General features: G+C 39.5%; 2 protein-coding genes across 3 annotated transcripts in view; both read right to left on the bottom strand.

Moving 5' to 3' along the window:
• LOC103463542 (adhesion G protein-coupled receptor E5-like) overlaps positions 1 to 2,710 on the bottom strand; it is a 35,621-nt gene extending 32,911 nt beyond the window's left edge. Inside the window, exons 1-2 of one of the 2 annotated variants that reach the window (XM_081605354.1) lie at positions 2,539 to 2,628; positions 1,271 to 1,422 (exon numbers count right to left, since the gene is read on the bottom strand). Coding sequence is in view for 1 of the 2 variants with exons in the window: in XM_081605342.1 (XP_081461468.1) it covers positions 2,539 to 2,695 (157 nt within the window). In the remaining variant the exon portion in view is untranslated. Of the gene's footprint in view, positions 1 to 1,270; positions 1,423 to 2,538 lie in introns of both variants that reach the window. The other variant, XM_081605342.1, reaches the window with a different exon arrangement.
• A 4,150-nt stretch (positions 2,711 to 6,860) lies between these two features.
• sid4 (secreted immunoglobulin domain 4) lies at positions 6,861 to 12,609 on the bottom strand. The gene is made up of 9 exons (XM_008407194.2): positions 12,520 to 12,609; positions 11,776 to 11,929; positions 11,049 to 11,195; positions 10,829 to 10,963; positions 9,282 to 9,454; positions 8,993 to 9,179; positions 8,747 to 8,926; positions 7,409 to 7,675; positions 6,861 to 7,308 (listed from the first exon to the last, which is right to left on the bottom strand). Exons 2-9 carry the CDS (start codon positions 11,822 to 11,824, stop codon positions 7,304 to 7,306), a joined length of 1,143 nt encoding a protein of 380 aa, XP_008405416.1. The 5' UTR covers positions 11,825 to 11,929; positions 12,520 to 12,609; the 3' UTR covers positions 6,861 to 7,303.
• Between the last annotated feature and the right edge of the window lie 38 nt (positions 12,610 to 12,647).

Genomic DNA, 12,647 nt, shown 5'->3' with positions numbered 1-12,647 from the left:
TGTATATGAATTCATCTTCAAGTCAACTCTGACCAGCTTTCTTGTCAATGGTGAAGAAAAAGCTATTTGTCGTGCGGATGTCGCTGTGGGGTTTATGACTGCTGTAAGCTTTATGTCCACCGCACCTATCTCTACTTTATGGAAATTTGGTGGATGTGAAGCCCAGTGAACTCTTTTACTGTGTTCAATAGGGCAGCTTTGGGACATCACACGTTACTGTATTGGAAGTGCCAACCCACAAAACAGTGACACTGTGGTCGTAAATGGAGATGGAGAGTATCTTATATACTCTCCAGTTCTGGCTCACAGCCAGAACTATTAATACAAGGCAGGATGCTTTCATGTCAAATTTTAGATGGAATCAATACTCATAGGGCCACTTAACATTTTCCCAACCTTTTATACTTGGTTTGCATGTCTCAATAGAGTCTCTCCCAAACTTTATCGGAAGTGTTGAAATCGCCCCTCGCTGACAAAAGTTGTGTCATCTTGTTCACAGGGAGGTGTCCTGCTCTCTTTCTTGACACCAGGCTTGGGTTGAGCTATTTGGGTGACTGGTCACAAGTTTGTTGTACAGAAATTCACCCAGATAGCAATGTTGATATTTCACTTCAGTTATTGTAGTCTGCCTGTAGGTTTAGCAATGGCAGTGGAGGAAGTGAACAAAGCGTGTTGGCCACGCTTCCAAATATTGACTTAACAAAAACAGACCATTCCTGTCTGTTCAGCTTGGCACTGGGAATGGTTGGGTGGGCAGTGGGGGACGGTTTTTTACAGTGCGGATAATGTCCGGTAGCCATCAAGCTGAAGGTCCACACCCTCTGTTCATAGCAAAGCGTAGAACATGGGGCTGGTTTTTACCAGGAAAAGTCTGCTCCCAAAATAATTACTACTTCTGTACATGCAAGCGACATGAAAACCTTTGAGGAACGTTTATCAGACGCAGTGAGGAACTATGTAGGTTTGTACGATTCTTCACAAAATACCTACAAAGATTGCTACATGGCTAAAAACTCTTGGACAGAAATTGCAAAGTCATAGTCCGCACAGGAGGCTGTTTGCAGAAAGGTGTAGCGCTCTCACCTATAGGCTTAGGGTGTGACGAAGGGGTGCCCCCTGGTGGTCTGTCATGTATGAAAGCTGTGAGCGAATGATTGTTTTGCAACCATATGACCTTTGTTTTTTAACAAAAGTGGCTCACAGTGTGGTTTTCTGCTGCTGTAGCACATGTTCTTCAAGATTGTGCATTCAGAGACGATGCTCTACGTACCTTGATTGTAAAAAGTGGCTACTTGAGCTACTGTTGCCTCTCCCTCATCTCACACCAGTCTGCCCTTTCCTGTCTGACCTCTGACATCAAGAAGGCATTTTCTTCCACACAACTATAGCCCACCGGATATTTTCTTCTTTTAGAACCATGTCCTGTAAACCAGAATATCTGGTTAAATCAGCCGTTTCCAGGAACAGCCTGTCTAGAAACAACAACCACTGGTACATAAAAAGTCAAAGCCAGTCAAATCAACTTTTACTCCTAATTCTGGTTCTGTATTAATAACAGTTTATACACCACATTCACCATCACCAATCCCATAATTTATAATCAAACCCAAACTGGATTACACATGGCTAAAAACAGAAAGGAGCAACAATTTAAAATTACTTGCTTTCTTACTGAAGTAAATTAAGTCGTGTTCAGTTTAGCATGGCCTTTTTGTAAAACCATGTTCATGCTTTGACTTCAAAATAGATATTTTTGGCAAGCTTATGACCGACCAGGTTTGGACATGTATATTTAGACGCTATAGAGAATTTTTTAAACCAAAGTGGCTTCAGAGCGGTGCCTCGCTCATAATAACAGGATGCAGTTCTCTGGTTTTAAGTTCACAGTTTCCATTTAAGGACACACAATATCTTGAACTCTATGTGTATTTTGTAAGCAGGTTATTAGTCAAAATGTATTGGGTCACAAAATACACATCTCTGTAATCTAAGGTCCAATCTGAACATGATACTATACTAAAAGGCCATCTAAATGTATTTATTTTTGTTTTATTTTAATGTTTTACTAAAAACGAGAAGGGGGGGAAAAGCTGCTAAAACAGAGGTGACAGAATGGCTCAAGCTGTGAAAGCACAACAGCAATCTGTAAAAAAAATATGCAGATGTGGGTTCAGTCACTATAGGATTAGAGTTTGTTTACATTAGAGACGGATAGTTTAGATTTTTTATTTTATCCAAATATAACAGTGAACCTACATGCAGGAATTTTTCCCAGTGAAGGCATTTTTTCCCCAGGGAAAGCAGGAATTACCGACCCTTCCTCTCTCAATAATTCACTTCATTTACATGAAAGGATTTTTTTTTTTTTAAGCGATTAGCTTGACGGACATATTGCTGCCGCTTCCTGTAGCACGAGGTAGGAACAGGAACATTTTCCCTGACACAAATATGAGACCAGACAGAGCCGAGGCGCTCTGCTCTGGTATTCATCACGGCTCTGCAGCCGAGGCAGAACAGGAACTCGACCCATCAGCCTACCTTCATCCGTCCCGAGTACACTGTTGTTCCGATAAGGCGCCCCGCCGTAGCCTAGCCGAGCACAACAGGTGGTAACCAATGGCAACAGGCTCGAGCGCGCCCCCACCCCGCTCGCTCTTCCCCCACCTATCGCATCCTGAGGAAGCGCCTTCCTCATTGGTTCCTTCCTGAATGAACAAGTTGGACAGAGTTCATGAATGTCGTGGCCCTCTTCAAAACCAGAAACAAAGATCTTGGTGATAATAAATCTCCGGAAGACAAAGAGTTCTACTCTCACCTCTTCGGCAACATGTTATTATTCTGTGAAATGTGTGCGCTGCCGGTAAATCTTTCAGCCGAATAAACCTTTTGCGATGTTTGTAAAGGTGTGAGAAACTGAGATTATGTTTGTCATCTGGAGGCATAGTTTTCTTCACAGCAGGCCTCGCAGGTTAAAGAAGAAAAAAAAAAATTAAATCACATTTGAGTAATTGATTTGCCTGTACAAAATGTTAAATGTCTGGATTTATTCCAATCTTCAGCTTTTTCTTGATAAATATCTCTCCAGACATTCTGAATATTAGTTTCGATAAGATCAACACTTTTGTTTAGAGTTTTTTAATCACATTTTGGCAGCTTTATTTTTACACTATGTCTTCATTGCTTAGCTTAGCACAACTGCACGTTGTGAATATAGATGGATAGAGAATAAAAGGTTTTATTATGTGTGTCTATCTAGAGCAGCTACAAAACCTATAATTAATCATCTACTGCAGTACCTTGTGAATGTTTCCTTTGAACTCTTTCACATTCTTCACCATGCAACAAATTTCAATGATTTAATTTGGATGTAACTATATTTTTTGCAAATTTGTTGAAACTGTGACTATGTCGTGAAATCTGTGGGGAAAAAAATCTCCTCTGCCTTCTGCCAGGGCTCCCAGTTCTAGAAGTGAGTACATGAGGATGATTGACAGCGCTAAGACACGCCTCCTGGCTCTGACTGGTTGTTTTTGGTTGGTGCTGTGGAACTGAGCAGTGCATTTCTTTTGACGGCGATAGTAGGATGGAGGAGATCGATGTGGAGGAGATCGATCTTCTCACAGATTATCTGTCTCAAAGCATGCTGTCATGATATGGTGACGTTTAAAATAACATATTTTGTATAAAAGTCACATAAAAAATACAATATGTGGCAGAAAGGTGAAAAGTATCCAGCAGAACAATAACAGTAAACCTACGATGAGAGTTGCAATGAAACGTTTTAGCTCAAGGCATGTTCATGTGTTTCAGTGGTCTAGTCCAAACCCGGTGTCTGGTCAGGTGTGCCACATGAATCAGCTGAGAACAAGAACAGACCTAAAGCTTGCAGGACGCTCACCTTTGACAACTAGAGTTGGACAGTATGGTCGAGGTCCAGACCTAGGCCCAGATAAAAAAAAAGAATCTGCAGCAAGACAGAAGAATTTACGTTCCGACTTCCTGCCCATCGAATCGGATTGAGATAAACAATCCGATTCGATTCGAGATAAACATTTCTGCAGATGTGCAAACGTGATAGAGAAATAACCCAAAAGGCTGACTGCGCATCAACAATCATCTAAATATTTTTTATTCATAAAGCACATTAAGAAAGCTATTTCATTCACTAACGTGCTGCACAGTACAAAAACAGATCAAAATACTGCACTGTTTTATTTATAACCACTTAAAAAAAAGACCTCGGTTAAATTATGCAAGACTTTTGAACAGCACCGTTCAATAAATTCACCTCTCGTATTTTCCTCTCATCCCCGGCTTTCCTCCCCTCCCTCGGTCTCTCTGTGAAGTGAGGGGGTGGCTTAAAGGTGACAGAGGGCAGATGTTTCCTCTCTCTAGTTTTGAAGTGCTTTGTAAAGATGGAGATAGTGGAAAAGGATAAATCCACCACAGAGTGTTTTTACGAGGGAGGCCACCGTCACACGCAGGCCATGCCGTCTTTGTTCTGGCAGCAGTTCTGGAAAGCACGGCTCTGCCGTTCCAAGTGGCGCTGCGATTACGAAACCTGAACGTTCACCTTAAACCTTATATAATCAAAGCTACTTCCAGCAGCCGAACCAGTGGGGGCTTGTCTGTTGCAACATATTGGTCTGGTCAAATAAAACTTTGTTCAGTGGGCGGATATAATCCCCATGTAGACAGACAGCTTTTCAGACCAGAGAAAGCGCTCTGTCTTTTGTAAACGTTAGCATTAAGTCAAGTCATCTGGAGAATTATGCCTCATCTGCCCAGTGCATCTGTCCCTCCATTTATTAACCGTTAACAGCGAGGGTTGTTTCTTTGGCCTGCGGGTATGTGGCTGAAGGTGTCAGCTCCATACTGCCACCGTGTGGTTAGATTGAGTAATGCCGATATTTTAGATGATTTCAAAAAGTCACTGCATGTCGGAAGGATGTGATTTTAAATAAAAAAGAAAACGAAAATTGATTGTTCTATCAAATATTCTGACGATTAATCGATTAATTGGATAACAAATTTGTCATTTAACCCCACTTAACATTAAAAGACGCAAATAAACAAATAATGGAGTCCCTTTATAAATGGGAAAATAAACATATTATTGCATGAAGTGCAATAATATATTATTCCTTCAGTGTACGCAAAGGATCTGTCTGCAGATAATTTAAAAAATCAATAGTGTGATATGCTCGACCCTTTCAGTTTACAGTGCAGGGCATGGATTTTCTGGTTCTTTATTTTTTATTTACCGATTAATAATTGGACAGCAGGAGGTGTTTAGTAGATTTTTGTCGGCAGAATTTGAACCACGTGAAGCTTAAACTATGCCACATGTTCATTTTTTACCGTAAATGCAAAATGGATTTTTTTTTTTTAGTTTTGTAAAAAAAAAACCTGGGTGTGAGTCTATACTCTTGTTAACAATTAGTCGATTACTAGTTGATTATTACCTTAATAATAGATCAATCACAATCAATACGATTAATCTTCAGCCCTAATTAAGACACTGTAAGACACTTTTCTTTTTTTTTTGGCTTAACCCCAAACAGAGAAAAAATGAAAGCAACAAGCCCCATGCGGTTACAGAGTCTGAAGTTATGATGACTGAAACATGCTGTGGTGTCTTAACACTTGCACATATGTTTCTGTGCTAAATGAGCTGATCGGCTCATTTTGACCTTTCGACTGCTAAATGAAACCAGGCACAAAACTACCACAAGACGGGTGTGATCTTGGTCATGTACATGGTGTGAGAACTGTCAAAAGTGTTTCCTGGAATGGGAAAATACCAAGAAACAATGAAGTTCCAGGAAAAGAGAAAGCAGACTCTCTCAAGTCTAAAACCAATTAAAATGACCTTCATCTTTTACCAGGTTGTAAAATTATTTTAATCTAACCTCATGTGTACCAAAAAGAAAGTTGGATCAAGTTGCTCAGACGCTCTTTTAGAAGCTGTTACAAGTAATTGTTTAACCCAAGACTTCATCTGTCTCACCTTAGGTCTTTGTAAAGACGTTTTGATCAACTCTTTGTTTGTAGCGTTTCCTCAGTTCACTGAGCAGCAGCATTGTTGTCAGGTTGAGGGCTGGACTTTGAGCGAACATTGCAACGTCTTGATTCTCTTCCTTTTTGGACTTTTCTTCTGCAGACTGGCTTCTGTATCTGAAATGACTTCCAGGTTTTCAGTAGAAACACAGTGAGATGCACTAGCATTTCTGGGAAGTTAATTTATGCACCTTATTGATTATTCAATAATAAATAAAACATACAATATACTCGTCCCTTTCACATATTGTATTAACATTTCACTTTTTTATGTTTGATTTATTTCATTTTCCTTTGGCTTTTTATTCCTATTTTTTTGAGCAGACATGTTTTCATCATGCTACCGTGAACCTTTAGCCTGTCGAACTTAACCACTCTGAACTTTCAGTCTCCCTCTGGGCTGTTTGTTGTTTGCATTTCAGTCTGATCAAGATAACAACCTGGTGGGTTTACAGTCACAAGGAGGATACATATATTTAGTCTGTTTCTCTCTTTTTGATGTATTTTTATTTCTCATGTTCCAGAATATTTTAAAATAGCTACGTTTTATTATTTGTATTGCCCTTTTACATTTGTTTGGAGTGTATATCCTTTTTATGTTTGCTGCAAAATGTCTTCCTCTTTAGTCCTTTGTATGTCCTTTATATTTAGGGGCTACCAACTTCTCCATAGTATAAAACTTTAATAACGGCATGCTGCTGTCTCTGTCATGCAGTGCTGTGACAAAAGTTTTGTTTTTTCTTGTTTTGTCGCACCTAAATGTTCAGATTATCAAACAAATTTTGCAACCAGACAAATAATCAGAGTAAACAAAGAATGCATATTTTAATATGGAAATATAGAAGTGATATATTTTCTCACATCACAAAGTAGATCTACATTTTTGTTGTGCTATTATTATTTCAGCCTTAACATTGTGTTGCTACTTTGGAAAATTAACGTGTAGCAGATGGTTTTTCTCATTTATGTTTGTCTCAGTTGATTTACTTTATAACAGATAATTTTAAGTAGAATTTTATACTTGTCCTGACTCCTGTGCAATCGGAAGGAAAAACATACTTTCATAGACTGCGTAAAGTTCAACCCTATTCACCTTTACTTCTCAGACAATCAAACTGATGTTGTAATTGTTGGGTGGGGATTACAAAACAAATGTTGTCTTTTATTCTCCGCAATACATGGACACATTAAATAGAATCTTTGCTGCAGGCAATTTTCACGCCACTTGTCGGTCCACGCTTACTCAGGCTGTTATCACAAATGACAAAAAGAGAAATCGGGGAGGTTAGAAATATAACAAGCAAAGCAAGTTATTCATTTGGTAGCTTCTCCAAAAGACCAGCCTCACCTTTTATGATGACCTTCGCCACGGCCTCGCTCGAACCGATGTGGTTGGTGGCCACACATTTATACGTTCCCCCGTCGCTCTGTTTAACACTGGCTATCAGCAGCTTCCCCTCCCTGGTGGTTTCTGCTCCGACTGGCAGGCTGCCCCTTCCCACGCGGCTCCAGGTGAACTGGATTGGGTGAGAGCCGTGGGCGAGGCACTGCAAGACCAGAGGGTTCCCAGGCTGGAGCCGCACCTGGTCGGGCAGGCAGGTGGCGTACGGAGGAGCTGCATGTGGACGACAGCCGTTAAAGGGATAGTTCAAGATTTTTGAAATGAGGGCCTGTTGAAAGGAGAGGTGACGTGTAGACAACTTTATTGGTGCCTTAATTTAGTCAGAATCCAGCTAGTTGGAGAGACAACAAACAACGTTTTTGCCATCTTACTTGACCTGGAAAATGTTTGCATATTTCATTCTCTGCAAATGTTTCCACACGGCCTCAAGCTGCCAATTTCCTGCTTATTACCTTACTTTTCAGTACAAATGACAGGATGAAAAATACAAGGGCTAATTAGTCAGCTATGATAAGTACGCACTTTCCTTCCTCTAGTTTTTTTGTTAACCCTTTCATGCATAGTGGTCACTACAGTGGACAGCTGTCTAAAAGCCATTTTCTTGTGCTTCTTGTGGATTCTTATGTTATAAATGCACACAGACCACTGAACTGGACACTAATGCACCATAAAATACACCATCAACTATTGGCGATCAGCTGCAAATGCAAGAAATTGTTTTTGTTAAATTCAATATGGCCAAAAGACAAAAAAAGCATGCCGACAGACCCGGTCCCTCCTTTTATTGTAGATGGTAAAAAAACACATTGTGACATCAAATAACCCCTAAAGAACAATGCTACTGATGTATTTTTCAAGTAACAACTTTGAATTTGGAGAAAATTACAATTGATCACCTAAAAAAAATTTAAATAACATTTTTTTTTACAAAATATTTTTCCAACCTTTTTTTATGCCTTAAGAGGATCAAGAAAAATTTGGGAAAAAATCCTGACACAAAGGATCATAATTCAGGCATGAAAGAGTTAATCTGCCCTGCCTGTGCCCGTTAACATCTTGTGTAATTTGACGGTGTAATTTATCATGTATCTGCCCAAGTGAGACTGAATCCAACAGGCTGGCTTTCTGAGTGCTTATGACACTTGCAATGTATCAGCCAATAATTATTACATTCCAAAAAAGCCCTTTGTGATGTTAATGTTGTAATAATATTGTAGCTCTATTGCAAACTGGATCCCTCATCAAAATTAGCAACAGCAAGCAGACCCATCTTGTACTACTCACTGTCCACCTCCATGTCGGTGTACGCCTCGCTGTAGCCGTGTATGTTGGTCGCGTTGCAGATGTACTGTCCCGAGTCTTGGCGCCCCACTTCGGTCAGCGTCAGGACGCCATCGGCTACAGAGTGCTTCCATGGCAGTGGTGCTCTTAGCTTGGACCAGGTGATGACAGGCGTAGGGGAGCCTGGAGGGAAAAAAATACATTAATTATGTAATCACAATCGGAGGATTTTCAGAAAAACAGGCTTACCTGTAGCCCGGCACTCAATGGTGACTGTTTGTCCCTCGATCGCTGTCATCTCCTCGATGTTAACCGAAGCCACCGGTGATCCAGGCGGACCCACCACGACCAGCTCAACCTCTGCCTCGGATTTCCCCACGTTGTTATCAGCCTGGCAGACATAGACTCCGGAGTCCTCCGGGCGTACGGAAGGCCACTGAGAAAACAGTCAAACATTTTGTTCCACTTATCTGAAGTGTGTATATGAGAAGAAAAAAGAGATTTAAGTCTGACACTTTTTCGTTCTTTTATGTTTCACCTTAATAATGTGGGCGTCGTTTATCTCCTGAGTTACCAGCTGGAGGGTGGAGCCTCTGCGTTTCCAGGTGACCGTGGGGCGTGGCCTGCCGGTGACACGACACTCCACTGACACAGACTCTCCTGTTTGGATACGCAGAGGCCCAGTCGGTGTCAGCTGTGCTTTAGAAGGAACTAAGAGAAATATGGATGCACATAAATACACTAAACTATGGAGTTTGCCACAAAAAACATCTTTAGATAAATATATATGTATATATGTCCATATATATCTAAAATTCCTTCCAAAATAAATTTCAGGCCAGTATGGCATTGTTTAAGGTCAGAGCATTCGCTACTTCAAACACTTCTTGGTCTTTTCTTACCTATTTTTGGGGAGGTACAAAACTGTATTTTAATAGAAGCCATTATTAAATTTGTATCCACCAGTTTGAAGTGTTTGGAGTCTACTTTTCTGACCCATGACAATTTAATAATTGTTCTTTAAAACCTACAGTCTACTGTGAAGACAGAATTTGACTTGATTCCTATAAATATGATCTACCAGCAGGAGGGATCTTACTCTCATGTATTATGAAACATAAGAAGTATGAATACAAATAAAGATTAATGCAATGTTTTTCCATGGCAGAATATGATTTAAATAGATTATACATCTGATCTGGGTATTTTCATAAGCATTAAGCCGCATACTGTGGTTTAGTGGTTTTGATTACAGAGAGGGAGATCAATGCAAAAGTAAGAAATGTGTGTAGGAAGGAGCAAACCAAACCAAAGTTGGGATGGGCTCAATTTAACAGAGAGAGAAAGAGAGAGAAAAGTCTATATGATATTGGAAGTGTAAGAAAACTTACAGACTATCTACAGCTCAAGAAATCTGGCAGTAATATTTCATGACATGTTCAGTCTTGACTGTATTGTCTCCAAAATCCCATCAGATGTTTATAAATCCAACCTTTGAAAATCCTCCTTCTGCACTGTGCAAATAAATATGTGTCCCTTCTCCTTATTGGTGTAATAGATGAAATGAGGTTGTACTGTATATTTACTGTATATTTATTCTTTTGACTCTGGTCTGCTAGACTGTAATCCCGGACAAGCCCCCAAAATCTGCTGTTTCAAAAACATCACTAACACAAAAGAAAGATCCAGCTTGTTCAAATTTGAGCACTTAATATGAAGAGTTGGACATGAAAATTATTGTTTTAAAGAGTTTGTTAATTTTATCTTTAAACAACAATTATATTGACAACTCATGAGAGTCATTGGGTAAAGATTTACAGATCAACCTAAAATTCAACAAAATACTTAACTAAGCTTTAGGCAGTTCCAAATTGTGCATGGATGTAATCTAGTTCCAACAACATTGTGCAGTATAAAACAACATAAAAAAAAAACACTTGACTACTTAACAGTTTGGTAAATATTGATTAAATGGAGGTCGGCTACTAAAAAATGTAGCTTCCTTTTCAATAAGAATTGGATCTACTTTATCTTACTTTAGGGGAATCCCATTTTCCAAACCTGAAGTTTAAAGACAAAACTCACATTTGACATTCAGCACAACACTGGCAAAGTTGCGTCCAGCGGCGCTGATGGCCACACAGCGGTACTGGCCGTGGTTTCCAGGTCGAGCGTTTGCAACAGTCAGCACAGACCCATCTAGACCAATCTTTACATTGTCTGAATGGGAAAAAAGACATTTCAGTGTATATTCACAGATGTTGGTTTTATAAGACAAACAGTTTTAAGTGTAATTGCTCCTGACCTAGCAAAGCCTGATTATTGGCTCTTCTCCACTCCAGCTGAACTGGTTGGACATTGCTCTTCACCTGGCACCTGAAGCTGACAGACTCTCCCTGGCGGATGGTGGCGGTCCGAGGCTCCACCGTGACGACTGGAGCCTGAGCTGCCACTGATGACAGGTACGGAGAGGGACAGAGGTGTCACATGTGAGGACGAACACAAGTACGAATCAACTGTGTGAACCTTTAAACAGGCCCTGAGTGACACTAAGAGTAAACAAATGACCACCCCAATGCAAACATATCATGATGTGTGTGGTGACAAAGTAGAAATTTAAACCAAAAAGCTGTCAGTAACAGTGCATTACAAACTTTGTTTCATCTGATTTTGAAATGCCCGTCTCCAGACCAGTTTAAAGGGGAACCAACCTTTTTGTGGACTATAAAAGGAAAATATATAATTTTAATCATCTTGTTTTTTGCCCTCTTTTTCTAGAATGTTTTGCTCTTTGTTGTCTTTGTAAAATACATTGCAATGCACCAAGATACAATTAGGACACTCCCTAAAGTTGTCAAAATGATCCCTTCTTACACAGCTTGAATCTGAATTTCTTGTGTATGGGTTTTGTTTCAACTAAGTTATTCGGCAGACAAGTAAAACATACAAAAAGGACAGTAGCCTTTGAAAAGCCTATGTTAAAATGAAAGGAATATATTTTTTTTCTCTCTGAATAAAAACAGAGTTCTTACCTGAGCATATCAGGGAGCAGAAGATCAGAGCTGCAGCGTATGAACCCATGATGAGCAAAAAGCAGTTCCTCTGTCTCTGCTCTGCACTACTTTCTCCGTTATCACTTTTGGCCTTTAACCCGTCCTCTGTGCTGACCCCTTTTCCAAATATTGTCTGTGGGTGACAGTCACGTATTAAAAGCTGGTTACTATATATTCTGTCTGTTTGTGAGCTAATGATTGTCTGATTTCCTTTTTATCCGAATGAGTCTATAGAGCCCCTTGGAAAAAATTTAACTTGTCAAGTTTTATACAAATGGAGCATGTGAATGCAAAAAAAAAAAAAAAAAGCTATTTGTATCTTGAAAGTCAACATTTCCCATCAAAAATAAGTGCAAATTAAATAGTTTTGTTGCACTGATATTTGAAAATGGAAGCCTTTTAAAGAAGTTAGCTAGCTAGCACTAATATGTTTCTGGCTGATAGTTGTTCATATTTAACGTTGCAAGCTCTATTGGAATTAATCAGAAAACTTAAAAAAGATTTCCTTGAAGTGTTTCTCTTTAGACATCTAAAATGCTCCTGAAACCCCGGAGATAACATTTTAACATCCACAAGAATTATGACATTTGTCCTTTCCAGAATAAAGTTTAAATTGTGTTTTGTTTGTAGTTCTGACTGAGAGGAATGTAATTATATGACAAATTATCTTGCCAAAAAAGGTGACTGTCATATAATGTAAAAATGTTAATATATTTTTCTTACTTGTGTAAACACCGGCTATGACTGTGTATTCGTCTTTTGGTACAACCGTATGCCGCTGTAACAAAAATAACGCTGCTGCCACCTTGCGGTTAACATCGCAAACTTGTTCTCTCGTCATGACGTAATGC

This window comes from Poecilia reticulata, chromosome 1 (genome assembly GCF_904066995.2).
Source record: "Poecilia reticulata chromosome 1, P_reticulata-male-v2, whole genome shotgun sequence".
In the NCBI taxonomy this organism is placed as follows: Eukaryota; Metazoa; Chordata; class Actinopteri; order Cyprinodontiformes; family Poeciliidae; genus Poecilia; species Poecilia reticulata.
The sequence above is the reverse complement of the archived record's forward strand: the minus strand, read 5'-3'. Positions and strand labels throughout refer to the sequence as shown.